The following is a 19,760-nucleotide window of genomic DNA, read 5'->3' on the forward strand; positions in this document are numbered from 1 at the left end:
ACCAGCACATGGAACATTCTCCAAGACAGACCGTATGATAGGGCACAAAACAAGTCGCAGTGTATTTAAGAAAACTGAAATCTCATGAAGTATCCTCCAGAACACAGTAGAATAAAAATGGAAATTAGCTCCAAAAGGAAGCCCCAAAACAATGCAAATTCTGCCCTTGAATGATCTTTGACTCAACAATAAAACTGAGATGAAAACAGTAAATTTTTTAAAAAATTAAAACTTATTTGAACTAAATAATAACAGTAACATAACTTATCACAACCTCTGGGATACAGTACAAGGGGTGCTAAGTGGAAAATTAATAGCATCAAATGCCTACATCAAAAAGTCTGAGAAAGCACAAATAGGCAATCTAATGTCACACCTCAAGGAACTAGGGAAAAAGAACAAACCAAACCCAAACGCAGTAAAGAAAAGAAATAACAAAGATAAAAGCAGAACTTAAAAAAAAAAAAAAGATAAAACAAAAAGCTGGTACTTTGATAAACAAAATTGATAGACTTAGTGAGATTAACCAATAAAAGAAGAGAGAAGACCCAAATAAGCTCAAATGAAAATAAGTGGGAGATATTATAACCAATACCACAGAAATTCAAAAGATCATTCAAGGCTACTGTGAACACCTTTATGCACACAATCTGGAAAATCTAGAGGAGATGGATAGATTCCTGGAAATACACAACCTTCCTAGACTAAATCAGGAAGATATAGAAACTCTGAACGGAGTAATAACAAGAAGCAAGATTGAAACAGTAATTTTAAAAATTACCAGCAAAATTAAGTCCAGGACCAGATTAACTGACATCCGAGTTCTATAAGACATTTAAAAAATTTGTACTAATCCTACCAATACTATTCCAAAAGATAAAGAGGAAATTCTCCCTAAATCATTCTATGAAGCCAATATTACCCTAATACCAAAACCAGGAAAAAAACAACAAAAAAGGAAAACTACAGATTAATATCCCTGATGAACATAAATGCAAAAATCCTCAATGAAATACTAGCTAACCAAATCCAGCAGTATATAAAAAAGACAATACATCATGATCGAATGGGTTTCAAACCATGGATGCACGGATGGTTTAACATTCACAAGTCAATAAACGAGACACATTACATAAAGACAATTAAAAAAAAATCATACAATTATATCAATAAATGCAGAAAAAGCATTTGACAAAATCCAGCATCCTTTTATGATAAAAACCCTCAGCAAAACTGTCACAGAAGGGATAAACCTCAAAGCAATAAGAGCCATCTATGACAAGCCCATAGCCAATATCATACTGAATGGTAAAAAGTTTAAAGCATTCCTAAAGAAACAGAACAAGACAAGATGCCCACTTTCACCATTTCTATTCAGCATATTACTGGAAGTCCTAGACAAAGCTTCAGACAAGAGAAAGAAGTTAAGAACATCCAAATCAGAAAAGAAGAAGTCCAGCTGTCACTGTTCATCAATGATATGATCACATACCTAGAAAATGCTAAAGACTCATCCAAAAAGTTAAATTCAGCAAAGTTTCAGGATACAAAATCAATATACACAGAGCAGTAGCACTGCTATACACCAATAACGACCAAGCTGAGATTCAAATCAAGAACTCAACCCCTTTTAAAATAGCTGCAAAAAAAAAATATATATATATATATATATTTAGGAATATACCTAACAAAGGAGTGAAAACACCTCCACAAAGACAACTACAAAACTGCTGAAAGACATCACAAATGGCACAAACAAATGGAAACACATCCCATGCTCATGGATGGGTAGAATCAATACTGTGAAAATGACCATATTACCAAAAGCCATCTAGAGGTTCAATGCAATTCCCATCAAAATACAAACATCATTCTTCACAGAACTAGAAAAAAACATCCAAAAATTCATATGGAATAAAAAAAAGAGCCTGCATAGCCAAAGCAAGACTAAGCAAAAAGAACAAATCTGGAGGCATCACACTACCCGACTTCAAACTCTTCTACAAGGTTATAGTTATGAAAAGAGCATGATAATGGTATAATAACAGGTGCATAAACCAATGGAACAGAACAGAGAATCCAGAAATAGATCCAAATACAGCTAACAGATCTTCAACAAAGCGAACAAAAACATGAAGTGGGGAAAGAAAACTCTATTCAGCAACTGATGCTGAGATAACTGGCAAGCCACATGTAGAAGAATGAAACTGAATCTTCATTTCTCACCTTATACAAAGTAAACTTATGATAGATCAAAGACTTAAATCTAAGACTTGAAATGATAAAAATTCTATAACATCAGAAAACCTCTTCTAGACACTGGCTTAGGTGAAGAGTTCATAACCAAGAACCCAAAAGCAAATGCAACAATAACCAACAAAAATAAATAAAGGCACCTAATTAAACTAAAAGGCTTTGGAAGAGAAAAAGAAATAATCAGCAGAGTAAACAGACAACACAGACGATGGGAGAAAATATTCACAAACTATGCATCTGACAAAGGACTAATATCCAGAATCTATAAGGAACTCAAACAAACCAGCAAGATTTAAAAAAAGCAATACCATCAAAGAGTGGGCAATGGACATCAATAGACAATTCTCAAAAGAAAATATACAAATGGCCAAAAAACATATGAAAAAATTCACAACATCACGAATAATCAGGGAAATGCAAATCAAAACCACAATGACATACCATCTTACTCCTACAAGAATGGCTATAATTAAGACAATCAAAACATAATAGATGTTGGCATGATGTGGTGAAAAGGGAACACTTTTACACTGCAGGTGGGAATGTAAACTAGTACAACCATTATGGAAAATAGTATGAAGATTCCTTAAATAACTAAAAGAACTACTATTCAATCCAGCAATCCCACCACTGGGTATCTACCCAGAGAAAAAGAAGTCATTATATGAAAAAGACACTACACATACATGTTCATAACAGCACAATTTGCAATTGCAAAAATATGAACCCAACCTAAATACCCATCAACCAAGTGGATAAAGAAACTGTGGTATGTATACACCATGGAATAGTCTTCAGGCATAAAAAGGAATGAACTAATGGCTTTTGTGCAACCTGGATAAAGATGGAGACCATTATTCTAAGTGAAGTAACTTCAAAATGAAAAACAAGGTATCTTAAGTTTTCACTTATAAGCTAAGCTTATGAGAACACAAAGGCCTTAGAATGATATCACGGACTTTGGGGACTCTAGGAAGGGTGGGATGGGGATGAGGGATAAAAGACTACAAATTTGGTGCAGTGTACACTGCTTGGGTGACAGGCTCACCAAAATTTCAGAAATCACCACTAAAGAACTTATTCATGTAACCAAAAATGAACTTTGCCTCAAAAACTATTGAAAATTTTTAAGTTGCTAGGTAACTTTTTTCCCCCATTTACAGACAGAAAAAAAAGTCAGGGCTTAATAAGTAATAAAACTAATTAGGAGCTAGAATTCACATTTCCAACCCCTAGTCTTCATCCCCACAGCAGCACACACAGGGCTCTGTCCCCACAGCCGTATCTGACCTGCGAGTATCAGCAGCAAAGGCCATGTGCTGTGAGGAAGAAAAGGGACACATATTCAATGCCTGCTTGAGATTCACTCTGCTCTGACTGGCTCAGCACCCTATCAATGTCACCCAGCTCTATGTGGCCCAAAACACTGCCCAGGAAGAGCCCAGATATCTCCAAAACCCACTTACTCTACTTGTTCTGACTTGAGAACCATTGGGGATGTGCCCTCCCTTCAGGACTAAAGGTCCTAAACCATTGGGGATGTGCCCTCCCTTCTGGCTGGCTTTGCCCAAGACATAGGCATAGTTTTCCTTTGCTATGGGCAGTAGGCCATCTCAACCAAATTTCCACCCATCAGGCTGCCAGAAATCCCCAATTAGGGTGAAAACCTTGTCAAGGCAGAACTACACAAAGGAACCCACCTTAACTTGAATAATATATGCAGGAATATCATCTTAAATTATGAGAAACAATGTTTTTTTAATTGTTCAAGGAGAACTAAAGAGATATTTCAGAAATAACAAAAACAAATTTCAGATGGATCTCAGGATACAAATAAACATTAAAAATCAAAAACAAATACAAATATAGTGAAAAATCTGCAACAACAAAGAACCTTAATATTTTTTTAAACTATTATAAAAATAAGAAAAACTTTAACACTTCAATAAACAAAAATGGGAGATAATAATAAGCAATATATTCACAAAAGAATTAGTACCAGGGCCCAATAAACATAAAATCAATAGTTAACTAATTAGTAATCAAGAAATGCAAAAAAAAAAGCGTACCGTTTTCATTTACCAAATTGGCAAAAACTATTATAAAATAAAAATATCAGCCAGGCACAGTAGCTCATGCCTGTAATCCCAGCATTTTGGGAGGCCAAGGCAGGTGGATCTCCTGAGGTCACGAGTTCAAGACCTCAAATTTTTTTAAGTTGTTAGGTAACTTTTTTTGTTGTTGACATGATGAAACACTGTCTCTAATAAAAATACAAAAATTAGCCAGGCATGGTAGCAGGCACCTGTAATTCTAGCTACTCAAGAGGCTGAGACAGGAGAATCATCACTTGAACCTGGGAGATGGAGATTACAGTGAGCTGAGATCATGCCAGTACACTCCAGCCTGGGTGACAAGAGTGAAACTCTGTCTCAAAAAAAACAGATGACCGAATAGGAACAGCTCCAGTCTGCAATTCCCAGCGAGAGTGCACCAGAAGACAGGGATCTCTGCATTTCCAACTGAGGTAACAGGTTCATGTCACTGGGAGTGGTTAAACAGTGGGAATGGCCAAAGGTGGGCAAGCCAAAGCAGAGTGGGGCATCACCTCACCTGCGAGGCACAAGGGGCCAGAGAACTCTCTCTCTCAGCCAAGGGAAGCCATTAGGAACTTTTCTGGACACTGGCACTGCAGCTCAGATACTGTGCTTTTCCCATGGTCTACATAACTCGCAGACCAGGAGATTCCCTCCAGCACCTACATGCCAGCACCCCAGGTTTCCAGCACAAAACTGGGCAGCTGTCTTAGTCAAGTGGTGCCTGGAATGCCAGCAAGACAGAACTGCTCATTCTTCTGTAAAAGGGGGCTGAAACCAGGTAGCCAAGTGAGCTGGCTCGGCAGGCACCACCCCCATGAAGACTGGCAAGCCAAGATCCACCCGCTTGAAATTCTAGCAGCCAGCACAGCAGTCTGAGCTTAACCCGGGAAGTTGGAGCTTGGTGGGGGGAGGGGCGCCCACATTGCTGAGGCTCAGGCACACGGTTTCAATATTGCCTGTGTAACAAAGCTGTGGGGAAGCTTTCACAGCAACTGGGTGGAGCCAGCCAGCAGTTCAGCAAGGCCTCTGCACCAGACTGTCACGTAGATTCCCTTCTTGCTGGGCAGGCATCTCTGAAAAAAAAGACAGCAGCCCATCAGGGACTTACAAAGCCCCCACATTCCTGGGATAGAGCACCTGGGAAAAGGGGCCGTTGTGGGTTCTGCTTCAGCAGACTTAAATGTCCCTTCCTGGCAGCCCTGAATGGAGAAACAGATCTCCCAGCACACTGCATGAGCTCTGTTAAGGGAGAGGCTGCCTCCTCGAGTGCTCACTGACCCCCCCCTCCCACCATATATACTAACTGTGAGACACATCATACAGAAGAGCTCTGGCTGACATCTGGCAGGTACCCTTTTGGGGCAAAGCTACCAGAGGAAGGAACAGGCAGCAATCTTCGCTGTTCTGCAGCCCCTGTAGGTGATTCCCAGGCAAGCAAGGTCTGGAGTGGACCTCCAGCAAACTCCAGCAGACCTGCAGCAGAGGGGCCTGACAGTTAGAAGGAACACTAACAAAGAGAAAGAAATAGCTTCAACATCAACAGAAAGGACATCCACTCAGAAACCCCATGCAAAAGTCACCAACTTCAAAGACCAAAGGTAGACAAATCCACGAAGAAAGGAAAGAACCAGGGCAAAAATGCTGAAACCACCAAAAGCCAGAACACTTCCTTCTCCTCCAAGGGATCACAGTCCCTCACCAGCAAGGGAACAAAACTGGATGGAGAATGAGTTTGATGAATTGACAGAAGCAGGCCTCAGAAGGTAAGTAATAACCAACTTCTCCAAGCTAAAGGAGCATGTTCTAACCCAATGCATGAAAATTAAGAATCTTGAAAAAAGGTTAGACAAAATGGTAACTAGAACAACCAGCATAGAGAAGAATATAAACGACTTGATGGAGCTCAAAAACATAGCATGACAACTTCGTGAAGCATATACAAGTTTCTATAGCCAAATCAATCAAGCAGCAGAAAGGATATCAGAGTTAAGATCGACTCAATGAAGTAAAGCAAGAAGACAAGATTAGACGAAAAAGAATGAAAAGAAACGAACAAAGCCTCCAAGAAATATGGGATCATGTGAAAAGACCAAATCTACTTTTGATCAGTGTACCTGAAAGTGACGGGGAGAATGAAACCAAGTTGGAAAACACTCTTTGGGATATTATCTGGGAGAACTTCCCCAACCTAGCAAATCAGGCCAACATTCAAATACAGAAAATACAGAGACCACCACAAATGTAATCCTTGAGAAGAGCAACCCCAAGGCACATAAATGTCAGCTTTACCAGAAAATGAAGGAAAAAATGCTAAGGGCAGCCAGAAAGAAAGGTTGGGTTACCCACAAAGGGAAGCCCATCAGACTCACAGCAGATCTCTTGGCAGAAACTCTACAAGTCAGAAGAGAGTGGAGACCAATATTCAACATCCTGAAAGAAAAGAATTTTCAACCCAGAATTTTATATCTAGCCAAACTAAGCTTCGTAAGTGAAGGAGAAATAAAATCCTTTACCAACAAGCAAATGCTGAGAGATTTTGTCACCACCAGTCCTGCCCTACAAGAGCTACTGAAGGAAGCACTAAACAGGGAAAAGGACAACCAGTACCAGCCACCGCAAAAACAGACCAAACTGTAAAGACCATCGACACTATGAAGAAACTGCATCAACTAACGGGCAAAACAACCAGCTAGCATCAAAATGGCAGGATCACATTCACACATAACAATACTTACCTTAAATGTAAATGGACTAAATGCCCTAATCAAAAGACGCAGACTGGCGAATTGGATAAAAATCAAGACCCATTGGTGTGCTGTATTTAGGAAACCCATCTCACCTGCAAAGACACATAGGCTCAAAATAAAGGGATGGAGGAAGATTTATCAAGTAAATGGAGAGCAAAAAAAAAAAGGAGGTTGCACCCTAGTCTGCAATAAAACATACTTTAAACCAACGAAGATCAAAAGAGACAAAGGGCACTATATAAAGGTAAAGGGATTCATGCAACAAGAAGAGCTAACTATCCTAAATATATATGCAACCAATACAGGAGCACCCAGATACATAAAACAAGTTCTTCATGACCTACAAAGAGACTTAGACTCCCACACAATAATAGTGGGAGACTTTAACATCCCACTGTCTATACCAGACAGATCAACAAGACAGAAAATTAACAACGATATTCAGGACTTGAACTCAGATCTGGACCAAGTGGACTTAATAAACATCTACAGAACTATCCACCCCAAAGCACAGAATATACATTCTTCTCAGCACCACACTGCACTGATTCTAAAATTGACCACATAATTGGAAGTGAAACACTCCTCAGCAAAAGAACAGAAATAATAACAAACAGTCTCTCAGACCACAGTGCAATCAAATTAGAACTCAGGATTAAGAAACTCATGCAAAACCCCATAACTACATGGAAACTAAACAACCTGCTCCTGAATGACTACTGGATAAATAATGAAATGAAGGCAGAAATAACAATGTTCTTCAAAACCAATGAGAATGAAGACACAATGTAACAGAATCTCTGGGACACATTTAAAGCAGTGTGTAGAGGGAAATTCATAGCACTAAATGCCCACCAGAGAAGCAAGGAAATCTATAAAAATGACACCCTAACTTCACGATTAAAATAACTAGAGGAGCAAGATCAAACAAATTCAAAAGCTAGCAGGAGACGAGAAATAACTAAGATCAGAGCAGAACTGAAGGAGGTAGAGACACAAAAAAGCCCTTCAAAAAAAGCAATAAATCCAGGAGCTGTTTTTTTGAAAAGATCAACAAAATAGAATGCTAGCCAGACTAATAAAAAAGAAAAGAGAGAAGCAGCAAATAGATGCAATAAAAAATAATAAAAGGGATATCACCACTGATCCCACAGAAATACAAACTACTATCTGAGATTACTACAAACTCTTCTAGGCAAATAAACCAGTAAATCTAGAAGAAACGGATAAATTCCTGGACACTTACACCATTCCAAGAGTAAACCAGGAAGAAGTTGAATTCCTGAATAGACCAATAACAAGGTCTGAAGTTAAGGCAGCAATTAATAGCCTACCAACCAAAAGAAGTCCAGGACCAGATGGGTTCACAGCCAAATTTTACCACAGGTACAAAGAGGAGCTGGTACCATTCCTTCTGAAACTATTCCAAAGAATACAAAAAGAGGGAATCCTCGCTATCTCATTTTAGGAAACCAACATCATCCTGATACCAAAACCTGGCAGAGACACAACTAAAAAAGAAAATTTCAGGCCAATATCCATGATGAACTTTGATACAAAAATCTTCCATAAAATACTGGCACCAAATCCAACAGCAAATCAAAAAGCTTATCCATCATGATCAAGTCAGCTTCATCCCAGGGATGCAAGGCTGGTTCAACATCTGCAAATCTATAAACATAATCCATCACATAAACAGAACCAAAGACAAAAACCACATGATTATCTCAATAGATGCAGAAAAGGCCATTGACAAAATTAAACAGCCCGTTATGCTAAAAACTCTCAATAAACTAGGCATTGATGTATTGTATCTCAAAATAATAAGAGCTATTTATGACAAACCTACAGCCAATATCATGCTGAATGGGCAAAAACTGTAAGCATTCCCTTTGAAAACTGGCACAAAACAAGGATGCCTCTCTCACCACTGCCATTCAACATAGCATTGGAAGTTCTGGCTAGGGCCATCAGGTGAGAGAAAGAAACAAAGGTATTCAAATAGGAAGAGAGAAGTCAAACTGTCACTGTTTGCAGATGACATGATTGTATATTTAGAAAACCCCGTCATCTCAGCCCAGAATCTCCTTAAGCTGATAAGCAACTTCACCAAAGTCTCAGGTTAAAAAACCAACATGCAAAAATTGCAAGCACTCCTATACACCAATAATAGATAAACAGAGAGCCAAATCATGAGTGAACTCCCATTCACAAATGCTACAAAGTGAATAAAATACCTAGGAACACAACTAACAAGGGATGTGAAGAACCTATTCAAGGAGAAATACAGACCACTGCTGAAGGAAATAAGAGAGGACACAAACAATGGAAAAACACTTCATGCCGAAGAATCGATGTCGTGAAAATGGCCATACTGCCCAAAGTAATTTACAGATTCAATGGTATCCCCATCAAGCTACCAATTACTTTCTTCATGGAATTGTAAAAAACAACCTTAAACTTCAGGTGGAACCAAAAAATTGCCCACATAGCCAAGAAAATCCTAAGCAAAGAAACAAAGCTGGAGGCATTAAGCTACCTTGATTACAAGGCTACTGTAATCAAAAAAGCATGGTACTGGTACCAAAACAGAGATATAGACCAACGCAACAGAACAGAGGCCTCAGAAAGAATGCCACATAATTACAACCAATGGATCTTTGACAAACCTGACAAAAATAAGCAATGGGGAAAGAATTCCCTATTTAATAAACAGTGTTTGGAAAACTGGCTAGTCATATGCAGAAAGCTGAAACTGGATCACTTCCTTACACCTTTTACAAAAATTAACTCTAGATGGATTAAAGATTTAAACATGACACCTAACACCATGAAAACTCTATAAGAAAACCAAGGCAGTGCCATTCAGGACATAGGCAAGGGCAAGGACTTCATGACTAAAACACCAAAAGCAATGGCAACAAAAGCCAAAATAGACAAATGGGATCTAATTAAACTTAAAGCTTCTGCACAGCAAAAGAAACTGTCAATAGAGTGAACCAGCAAACAACAGAATGGGAAAAAATTTTTGCAATCTACCCATCTGACAAAGGGCTAATATCCAGAATCTACAGAGAACTTAAACAAATTTACAAGAATAAAACAAACCCATCAAAAAGTGGGCAAAGGATATGAACAGACACTTTTCAAAAGAAGACATTTATGCAGCCAACAAACATATGAAAAAAAGCTCATCTTCACTGGTCATTAGAGCAATTCAAATCAAAACACATTTAAATACCACCTCACGCCACTTAGAATGGCGATCATTAAAAAATCAGGAGACAGATGCTGGAGAGGATGTGGAGAAATAGGAACGTTTTTACACTGTTGGTGGGAGTGGAAACTAATTCAACCAGTGGAAAACAGTGTGGTGATTCCTCAAGGATTTAGAAATAGAAGTATCATTTGACCTAGAAATCCCATTACTGAGTATATACCCAAAGGATTATAAATCATTGTATTATAAAGACACATGCATATGTATGTTTATTGCAGCACTGTTCACAATAGCAAAGACTTGGAACCAACCGAAATGCCCACAATGATAGACTGGATAAAGAAAATGTGGCACATATACACCATGGAATACTATGTATCCATAAAAAAGGATGAGTTCATTTCCTTTGCAGGGACATGGATGAAACTGGAAACCATCATTCTCAGCATACTAAGAACAGAAAACCAAACATCACATGTTCTCACTCATAAGTGGGTGTTGAACAATGAGAACACATGAACACAGGGAGGGGAACATCACACACTGGGGCCTGGGGGTGGGGACTAGGGAAGGAATAGCAGGGGGTGGGTGTATTGGGGAGGGATAACAGTAGGAGAAATTCCTCATGTAGATGATGGGGCGATGGATGCAGTAAACAACCACCATGGCATGTGTATACTTATGTGACAAACCTGCAAGAACTGAACAGAACTTAAAGTATAATAAATAAATTTTTAAAAAAATAAAAAATAAAAATTTTTTAAAAATTAAAAAGTCAGGAAACAGCCAGGCATGTTGGCTCACACCTGTAATCCCAGCACTTTCAAAGGCCAAGATGGGTGGATCATGAGGTCAGGAGTTCGAGACCAGCCTGACCAACAAGGTGAAACCCAGTCTCTACTAAAAAATTGCCAGACGTGGTGGCACATGCCTGTAATTCCATCTACTCAGGAGGCTGAGGTAAGAGAATCACTTGAATCTGGGAGGCAGAGGATGCAGTGAGCCAAGACTGCACCACTGAACTCCAGTCTGGGTGGCTGGTGACTAGAGTGAGATTCCGTCTCAAAAAAAAAAGTCAGGAAACAACAGATGCTGGCAAGATTGCGGAGAAATAGAAACACTTTTACAGTGTTGGTAGGAGTGTAAATTAGATCAACCATTGTGGAAGACAGTGTGGCTACTCTTCAAGAATCTAGAACCAGAAATACTATTTGACCCAGCAATCCCATTACTGGATATATAACCAAAGGATTGTAAATCATTCTGCTATAAAGACACATGCACAGATATGTGTATTACAGCACTATTTACAGTAACAAAGACTTGGAACCAACCCAAATGCCCATGAATGATAGACTGGATAAAGAAAATGTGGCACATATACACCATGGAATACTACGCATCCATAAAAAAGAATGAGTTCATGTCCTTTGCAGGAACCTGGATGAAGCTGGAAGCCATCATCCTTAGCAAGCTAACACAGAAACAGGAAACCAAATACCACATGTTCTCATTCATAAGTGAGTGTTGAACAATGAGAACACGTGGACACAGGGAGGGGAACATCACATGCCAGGGCCTGTCAGGGGAGTGGTGGGGGGGGCAGCGACAGCATTAGAACAAATACCTAATGCTGGCAGTGCTTAAAACCTAGATGATGGGTTAACAGATACAGCATACCACCATGGCACATGTATACTGAAGTAACAAACCTGCACTTCTACTCATGTATCCCAGAACTTAAAGTGAATTTTTTTAAAGTGCTACATGAAGAATAACAAAAGTCAGGCCGGGCGCGGTGGTTCAAGCCTGTAATCCCAGCACTTTGGGAGGCTGAGGCAGGTGGAGGTCAAGAAATCGAGACCATCCTGGTCAACATGGCGAAACCCCGTCTCTACTAAAAATACAAAAAATCAGCTGGGCATGGTGGCGCGTGCTTGTAATCCCAGCTACTCAGGAGGCTGAGGCAGGAGAATTGCCTGAACCCAGGAGGCGGAGGTTGCGGTGAGCCAAGATCGCGCCATTGCACTCCAGCCTGGGTGAAAAGAGCGAAACTCCATCTCAAAAAAAATAACAACAAAAGTCTATTAAATATTTTTTAAGATGGTGTCTTGCTGCTGCCCAGGCTGGACAGCAGTATTATAATCATAGCTCAATGTGGCCTCAAACTCCTGAGCTCATGCGATTAGGGAAACAGGAGCCCAGGAGAGCTACAGTGACCCCATTTTAAAGTCAACTCCGACTTGAAACTAACAAGGCACATTCCTTGCCAGTCACAATCCATGGTCCTAAGATGGTTACAGCTAAGGAACCAGCGTGGTAATTCCTGCAACAGCAAGTCCAGATGGCTCAGTACACAGAACAACATATGCTTTCAAGGTAAGTGTAGTCATGCTTTGATGTACTTAGGCACTAAAATATCAAGGATACTTTTCTTTAAATCGAGAGAATAATAAATTGTGTCATGCTGTCAGCTCACTTGCATGTATGCACAGCTCAGTTTAGTCTTTACGTAGAGAGTATTAAAAACCTTATAAAAATGAGTGTGTTCCTCTACTTGCTTTCTGAGGATTCCCCACTCTATAACTGAATAGCTTTCAATAAACTATCTCATCTCACTTGAAAAAAAATCAATGCACACACATAGAAACATTTCCGCATACACTGCTGGTAAGAGGATAAACTGACATAAACTATCTGGCAATCAAAAATTCTGTTTTTATTCTACAATAATTCTAAATTTATAACAAGTAAATCATTTTACCTTTCCCAAAATGTATTTCCTCAAGGTTGTCCATCATAACATTGATTATAATATGAAATGTAGCAACGGTTCTTAAGCTGAGTAGAACACAAGGCAGATGTTTTAAAAAAATGACACTGAAAAGTAAGTTTACTTTGTGTCTCAGAAGAGAAAGCAAGCTCAGCCTAATTCAACTGAAAGAAAAGGGGATTAAAATGTAATTTAAAAGTCTGCACATGTCAGGGCTCAGTGGTTCACACCTGTAATCCCAACGCTTTGGGAGGTCAAGGCAGGCAGATCACCTGAGGTCAGGAGTTCGAGACTAGCCTGATCAACATGGAGAAACCCCTTCTCTATTAAAAATACAAAATAATTAGCTGGGTGTGGTGGCACATGCCTGTAATCTCAGCTACTTGGGAGGCTGAGGCAGGAGAATCACTTGAACTAGGGATGCGGAGGTTACAGTGAGCCGAGATCGCGCCACTGCATTTCAGCCTGGGCAGCAAGAGTGAAACTCCATCTCAAAAAAAAAAAAGAAAAATCTGTACGATTGGTAGCAGCAGCTTCATTGACACTGTCAAGACCAACCCCTGGTCTCCTCCACGCTCAGCTCCTCACTATCTAGGTGCTGCTCACTGTCCCTTCCTACATGGTGGCAAAACGGCCAGCAGAACCCGTCCATGGGCTCCTGTGTTCCAGGGCACTGGGGAAGAAAGCATCTCTTTCCATTGATCCCTGAACATTTCTCCTGAGTTTGGGCCAGTCTGAGACACTTTCCATCTTTAAATTAATCACGTGATCAGAAAGATGAAATGTTGCCACGAGTCGGGCCTGGGACACAAACCTCTCCACTGAGTCCTGGCCAGCAGAGGGAGAAGGGTGGTAGCCCAGAGGAAATCCAGGTGCTTTTGCCAAAAGAGGAGGTGGATGCTGAGACAACAAAAATAACAAATGTCTCTGCTTGTTTAAATATATACTATTGTTTAGATGTACAAAAGTATCAAGAAAGAGAAACAAAAACTTTAATGAAATAAATATCTATAAATTTAAAACTTTTATTTTTCAAAAGATCATTGGTGCTGGAGCCTAAGAGCAGGGTTTAAACAACTGGACACCACGTTATTTCTGAGCTGGGAACAACAGAAGCCAATATGGGTTGGTTGAAGAGGGATTTGAGGAATCAGGAGTAGCTCCTAGATTTCTGGCCTGAGCAACAAGAGACCCACTTACTAAGCTGGGGAAGAACAGGTTTGGCAGGGGAGAAACATACATTCTGTTTTGGATACATTATGTCAAATGCTGAAACAGTTATGGCTTCCTCCAGGCATTGCACCAAAATTTCTTTCAAGTAACTGTGGAAGAAACATACATCTCTAATCCACGGTGTGTCCATTTTAAAGGGTAACACTCATCTTGTTTCTCTCACTTTTAAATTATCAGAGCACCCAGCACTGCCCTTTTGCACCAATTACATAAAATAATACTCATGAGCTTAACAATGAGGAGTCTAAATACCCCAGGGTTCGATAGTGACAGAGTTACTCTCTCCCTGAGATGTCCACATGCTAATCCCCAGAACCTCTGCACACATTAGGCTATACAGCCAAGGGAATTGAGGTTACTAACCAGATGGACTTCAGAAGAGAGATTATCCTGGATTCTTGGGGCATACTCATGTAAATACTTTCCTTAACTAAGCTAGAGAGAGAAAAGTTGGGGTGATGATGCACCAACCTGCCGTGGTCACCAGCTCTCAAGACAGAAAAGGGAGCTGGGAGTTGAGGCCTGTGGTGGCCTCTAGAAGCTGGAAAAGGCACAAACAAGTTTTCCCCCAAAGCCTCTGGAAGGAGCCAGCCCCAACGACACCCTGACTTTAGCACAGTGAGACCTGTTTTGGGTTTGTGAACTGTAAGACAATCCATTTGTGCTGTTTTATTTATTTATTTATTTATTTTGAGACGGAGTTTCGCTCGTTACCCAGGCTGGAGTGCAATGGCACGATCTCGGCTCACCACAACCTCCGCCTCCTGGTTCAGGCAATTCTGCCTCAGCCTCCCGAGTAGCAGGGATTACAGGCACGCGCCACCATGCCCAGCTAAGTTTTTGTATTTTTAGTAGAGACGGGGTTTCACCATGTTGACCAGGATGGTCTTGATCCCTTGACCTCGTGATCCACCCGCCTCAGCCTCCCAAAGTGCTGGGATTACGGCGTGAGCCACCGCGCCTGGCCTTATTTGTGCTGTTTTAAACCCCCAAATCGGCAGTAATTTGTCACACTGTTAACAAACAAATACAAGTGTGTACAAAATGAAAACTGTAGAAATGAAATGACGATAGCCTGCACACATCTACACAGTGATCTGTGTCCTATCGGGACTGAACCCTGAAGCAAGACTAGAACAAGCAGTCGACAGCAAGAGTCCAGGGTGACCGACGGGTTGAGATGGTGCTAGATCTTGGGAAGAATGGTACAGTGAAGCTCTTGAGGAAGAAGTTAAGGTATGGCCAGTTCTGGGGCAAGAGATCACATATACACACATGCATGGACACAAACAAAATCTCACACACACCTGTACACAAATATGCACACACACAATCCCACATATGCACTCAAACGTGCATACACATATGCATGCACACATATAAAAAGCTGTCCAATCCAAATGGGTCTGGTGAAAGGTGTGGGGTCAGAGAGCACAGGGTCTTAGGAGAAAGACAATCCAAAGACCTGGAGACAACTGCCATGCCTGAAGCACAGGACCCCTTCATGTCTTAAAAACAAAAGCAGAAACAACAAAAAGAAGATCTCCTAACACCCAGCGTCTGATATCACTGGAATTATTTCCAAAATAGAGACACAGTATATGAATGTGCTTGAATTTCCTGATGTGTGCATTATAAAGAAATAACACCCATGACTCACTAGTGTGAAGTTTACAGAAACAATGGTGTGAAGCCAAGGAGGGAAGAAAGCCTTGTCAGGACACATAAGCCACCTTCAGGAAGAAGCACCAGCCTGCACTCAGAATCTCTGGGTCTGACCCCAGTGTGCACAAGCTGAAATCCCACCTCCCCAGCTGCCCACACCTCTGTTCCTCAGTTTTCTCGGCTTCAATGCCTAGCTCTCCTGCTCCATGGCAGGATGGTGCAGACGGGAGTGAGGGAGTGTCTGGTGCAGGTATAAACATCGTCAGTGATACACTGACACACACACACACGTCCATGTCCAGGACATGAGTCCAACGCAGCTAACTGAACCCCCCCTGCCCCCCTGCCACTGAACAGAGGTCAGATGGCCCCTAAAATCATTTGGGTGAAAAGTTATTTTTCTATTTCTGTGGTCTGGCAGTTTTCACCAAGCTCCTTCTGTTTCCTCCCTGGAGCCACTAAGAACACGGCAGGACCGTATTTCCATCTTCTCTGGAGTCGAGGGCAGCTGTGTGCCAAGCTCTGGTCTGGAAAGTGCACCACGCAGGCACAGGCACGGTCCTGTCACAGCCCATACACAACCCTTCATGCTGGAGGCAGAGGTCTCCGAAAGCTGAGAAGAGGGGCCATGGTGGAGGCGCCTGGCGGCCTGCACTGCTCCCACTAAAAGGTGACCAGGACACCAGGCTGGACTGTTGTGTAAGCAAGAGAGAAACATTTATTGCACGAAGTTCAGGTCACTTCTGTCAGCCTACCTCGGCTGATGCAGGTACCATAGGAGGCTTTGGTGAAAAGTAGGATGTTGCTTAGTGACTGATGGTGCATAGAAATTCAGGAGGGGAAAAGCTCGAGACGCATATGATGCAGTGACAAACACGTTGAACTGCAATAAGCTCTAATAATGTTTCCTCTACTAATGTGGAAAACTGACCACATGCTTACTCATCCTGTAGCCCTACGGGAAATTATTGCAGAGTCAAGTGCTGGCAGCAAACACATGGAACTGGACTAGAGAACTGGCTGATGTGCAAGTGGAATGAACAGGAACAGAAAATGCAAAGAGCATGGGGCCACAGCGCTGGGAAACCTGAGTGCCCTGAGAGGCCGCAGGGAGGGAATAAGGACAATCAGGTCTTGGTCTTTCCGCGAAGATCTGACCTAGGATGGCTGTCTTCCCACTCAAGCCTTAGTTCGACACAACCTCAGGGTAGCAGCCACCCAGGAGACCAAAAGAAAAGAGTCAGGTTTGAACAGTAGACACAGGAAAAACAACAGTGGCATCAACAAGATACACACAGACCAGAGGCTGTCATGCTTCTGAGGACATGGGGCAGAAGTAATATCAAGCAAAGAACAAAATAAAGGCACACGGTGGGCTCAGGGCTGACTGCCTGGTCCCCACTGCCATGGCTCCAGGAGGGGACTATGGCAGCCCTCCAAGGCAGCATCCTCACAGCCACATCAGATGAGATCATGGAGGAAAAAGACCAAGGGTAAATCAAGCGCTTCAGAAAACAGGCCAGGAACAGTGGCTCACACCAGCAATCCCAGCACTTTGTGAGGTCAACGCAGAAGGATAACTTTAGCCCAGGAATTAAGACCAGCCTGGGCCACAGTGAGACTCTGTCTCTACAAAAAAAAAAATTAGCCAGGCATGGCGGTGTATGCCTGTAGTCCCAGCAGCTGGGGAGGCTGAGGCGGAAGAATGGTTTGAGCCAGGGACACTGAAGCTGTAGTGAGCTGTGATTGTGCCACTGTACTTCAATCTGGACAAGTGAGATCCTGTCTCAAAGGAAAGAAAGAAAGAAAAAGAACAATGGACAAAGGAATTCCTCCTAGACAGCTGAAGCAGGGTCTAGGTGGGAAACCCCTCCCACGTCCACCCCAGCATCATTTCAAAGCTGCTGTAGACCAGTGTCTGCCATGTGTCTCCCTTTTCCGAAAGGGGAACGGTTACAAAAACCACGGTTACATTTAGCCACTGCATTTTAGTGGGGAGAGCAACTACTTTGTTTCCTTAGTCCATAGATCTCTGGACCATGAGGAACCACAGCCAGGCCTGACGTAGAGAAGAACTGTGTAATCCTGGGAAATGCTCTGTTGCACTGGGCACCTTAACAAAGTGTCCCCCTTGGGGATTGAAGAGTGAAGCAGATATTTGAAAGAGAGACTAAGGCAAGTGCTGCTCCTTTTTCACTAAGCCACTTCCCTTTCCTTCTAGACACAGAATTAAGTTACATTCCTTAGCTTCCTTGCAATTAGGTGCAGCTATGTGGCTGAGTGCCAGGCCCATAAATCCCTCCTGCATTGACTCTCGTTTCCCCACCCCCAGCTAAATGCAGAGAACTCAGAGGGCCGAAGGAAGACAACCACAAGATGGAAGAGGTCTCGGCTGCAGCTGGCAGAGAACTGCCCAAAGGAATGGTCTGACTAGAAACAGCTACATAGGAACCTGTGAGCAAGAAACATGCAAGTGTTCTATTGGGGTGAATTGCTGCAGCACTTAGCCTAAATGCACTAATATGAACTGTTTAACTTTTTTTAATTACAAAAGCAATACAACGCAAAACATTTAAACAATGAAGAAATAATAGTTTATTAACCCTACCTCCTCTTCCTGCTCTGCCAACCCTAGGGGAAAACCAATGTTATATAGGATATCCCCACGGAAATCTATGAATGCACGTGCACACAAGTCTGGGAGGATAAACTAATTTTTTTAGTGAGATTCTAATGCACCGAGGACTAGGTAAGCACTTCAAGAAAAAGCTGTGGCAAGTGACTGCTAAAGAGACCATTGCCTTAAAAGATAAGTCGGTAAACGCAAGACAGTAACCCCAGACAAACTGGAAGCTGTAGAGACAACACCCCCTCTACTGGCACAGAGCGGTGTGAGTAAAACATAGAAAATTCAGAAATACAATAAAAGATGCATTCCCTTTTACTCGAGAAGTACCACGGATAAAATGCTGTGCATTTCCTTCTGGGTTTTGTTTTCTGTATATACGAATATTTTTAGAAAATTACTCCCTTCTGATTAGAAAAGACCGAAATGTTTCTTTCCGTGACTAAGCAAACCAGAAAGTTGCCTTTTGGCTCGAGTTAGGAAAATCCAGCCTGGTGGTTACCACGCGGGGCGAAAGGCCAGTGAGGCAGAATTCAGGAGCCCTCGGGTTCCACGCTGCCGCCCTCCGAGCACAGGGCGGACGGGAGGTGGGGGAGCCCGGGCATTTCAACAAGCCTCGTTCCTTCCGGAACTACCGAATCTCCTGGAGGTCCGAGATGTCTTCACACACAGCTCCTTTCATTAAAACAACAACCTGCGCCCTTCTCCGAACTCCACAGGCGCTCGGTTCTCAAAGAGCTGATCCTGCGCCTTCGCGCCACGGCCGCCCGGACGCTCGGGCCCAACTTGAGCCCCGAATTCCCGTGCAGACCCTCGCACCGGGACGGCGTCAGCGGGGGGCTTCGGGTGACGAAACAGCGAGCAACGGCTCTGAACCAGAGCGCGCGTCCCCGCCGTTGGGAGCGGTCACCGCGGAAACCTCAAATCGCCCCCTTTCAGAGAGATCTCAACGGAGCCGCGAACAGGCGCGGAGCCCCCGGGCTCCAGCCCTGCAGCCTCGGCACAAGCCCCAGAGCAGCAGCTCGGGTTCCTCCCCGACTCCGCGCAGGGGGCAGCCCGCTCGGTGAGGACCCGCCGCAGGCGGCTCACAGGAAAGCAAGCAGACGCCTGACGCGCCGCACGCGCCCACGCCCCCTTCGCT

General features: G+C 42.4%; 1 protein-coding gene across 8 annotated transcripts in view; it reads right to left on the bottom strand.

Moving 5' to 3' along the window:
• Positions 1-19,760, bottom strand: part of WDR27 (WD repeat domain 27) — a 304,525-nt gene that overhangs the window by 284,116 nt on the left and 649 nt on the right. For 5 of the 8 annotated variants that reach the window (XM_078370485.1, XM_078370479.1, XM_078370482.1 and 2 more), the window contains exon 1: positions 19,255-19,548. The exons of 1 other annotated variant lie outside the window; for it this stretch is intronic. In XM_078370485.1, coding sequence (XP_078226611.1) covers positions 19,255-19,301 — 47 coding nt within the window. In that variant the 5' untranslated portion in view covers positions 19,302-19,548. Of the gene's footprint in view, positions 1-19,121; positions 19,721-19,760 lie in introns of those variants that run through there. 2 more of the 8 variants (XM_078370488.1, XM_078370483.1) reach the window with 1 other exon arrangement.

The sequence above is a fragment of the Callithrix jacchus genome, chromosome 4 (genome assembly GCF_049354715.1).
Source record: "Callithrix jacchus isolate 240 chromosome 4, calJac240_pri, whole genome shotgun sequence".
Classification (NCBI taxonomy): domain Eukaryota; kingdom Metazoa; phylum Chordata; class Mammalia; order Primates; family Cebidae; genus Callithrix; species Callithrix jacchus.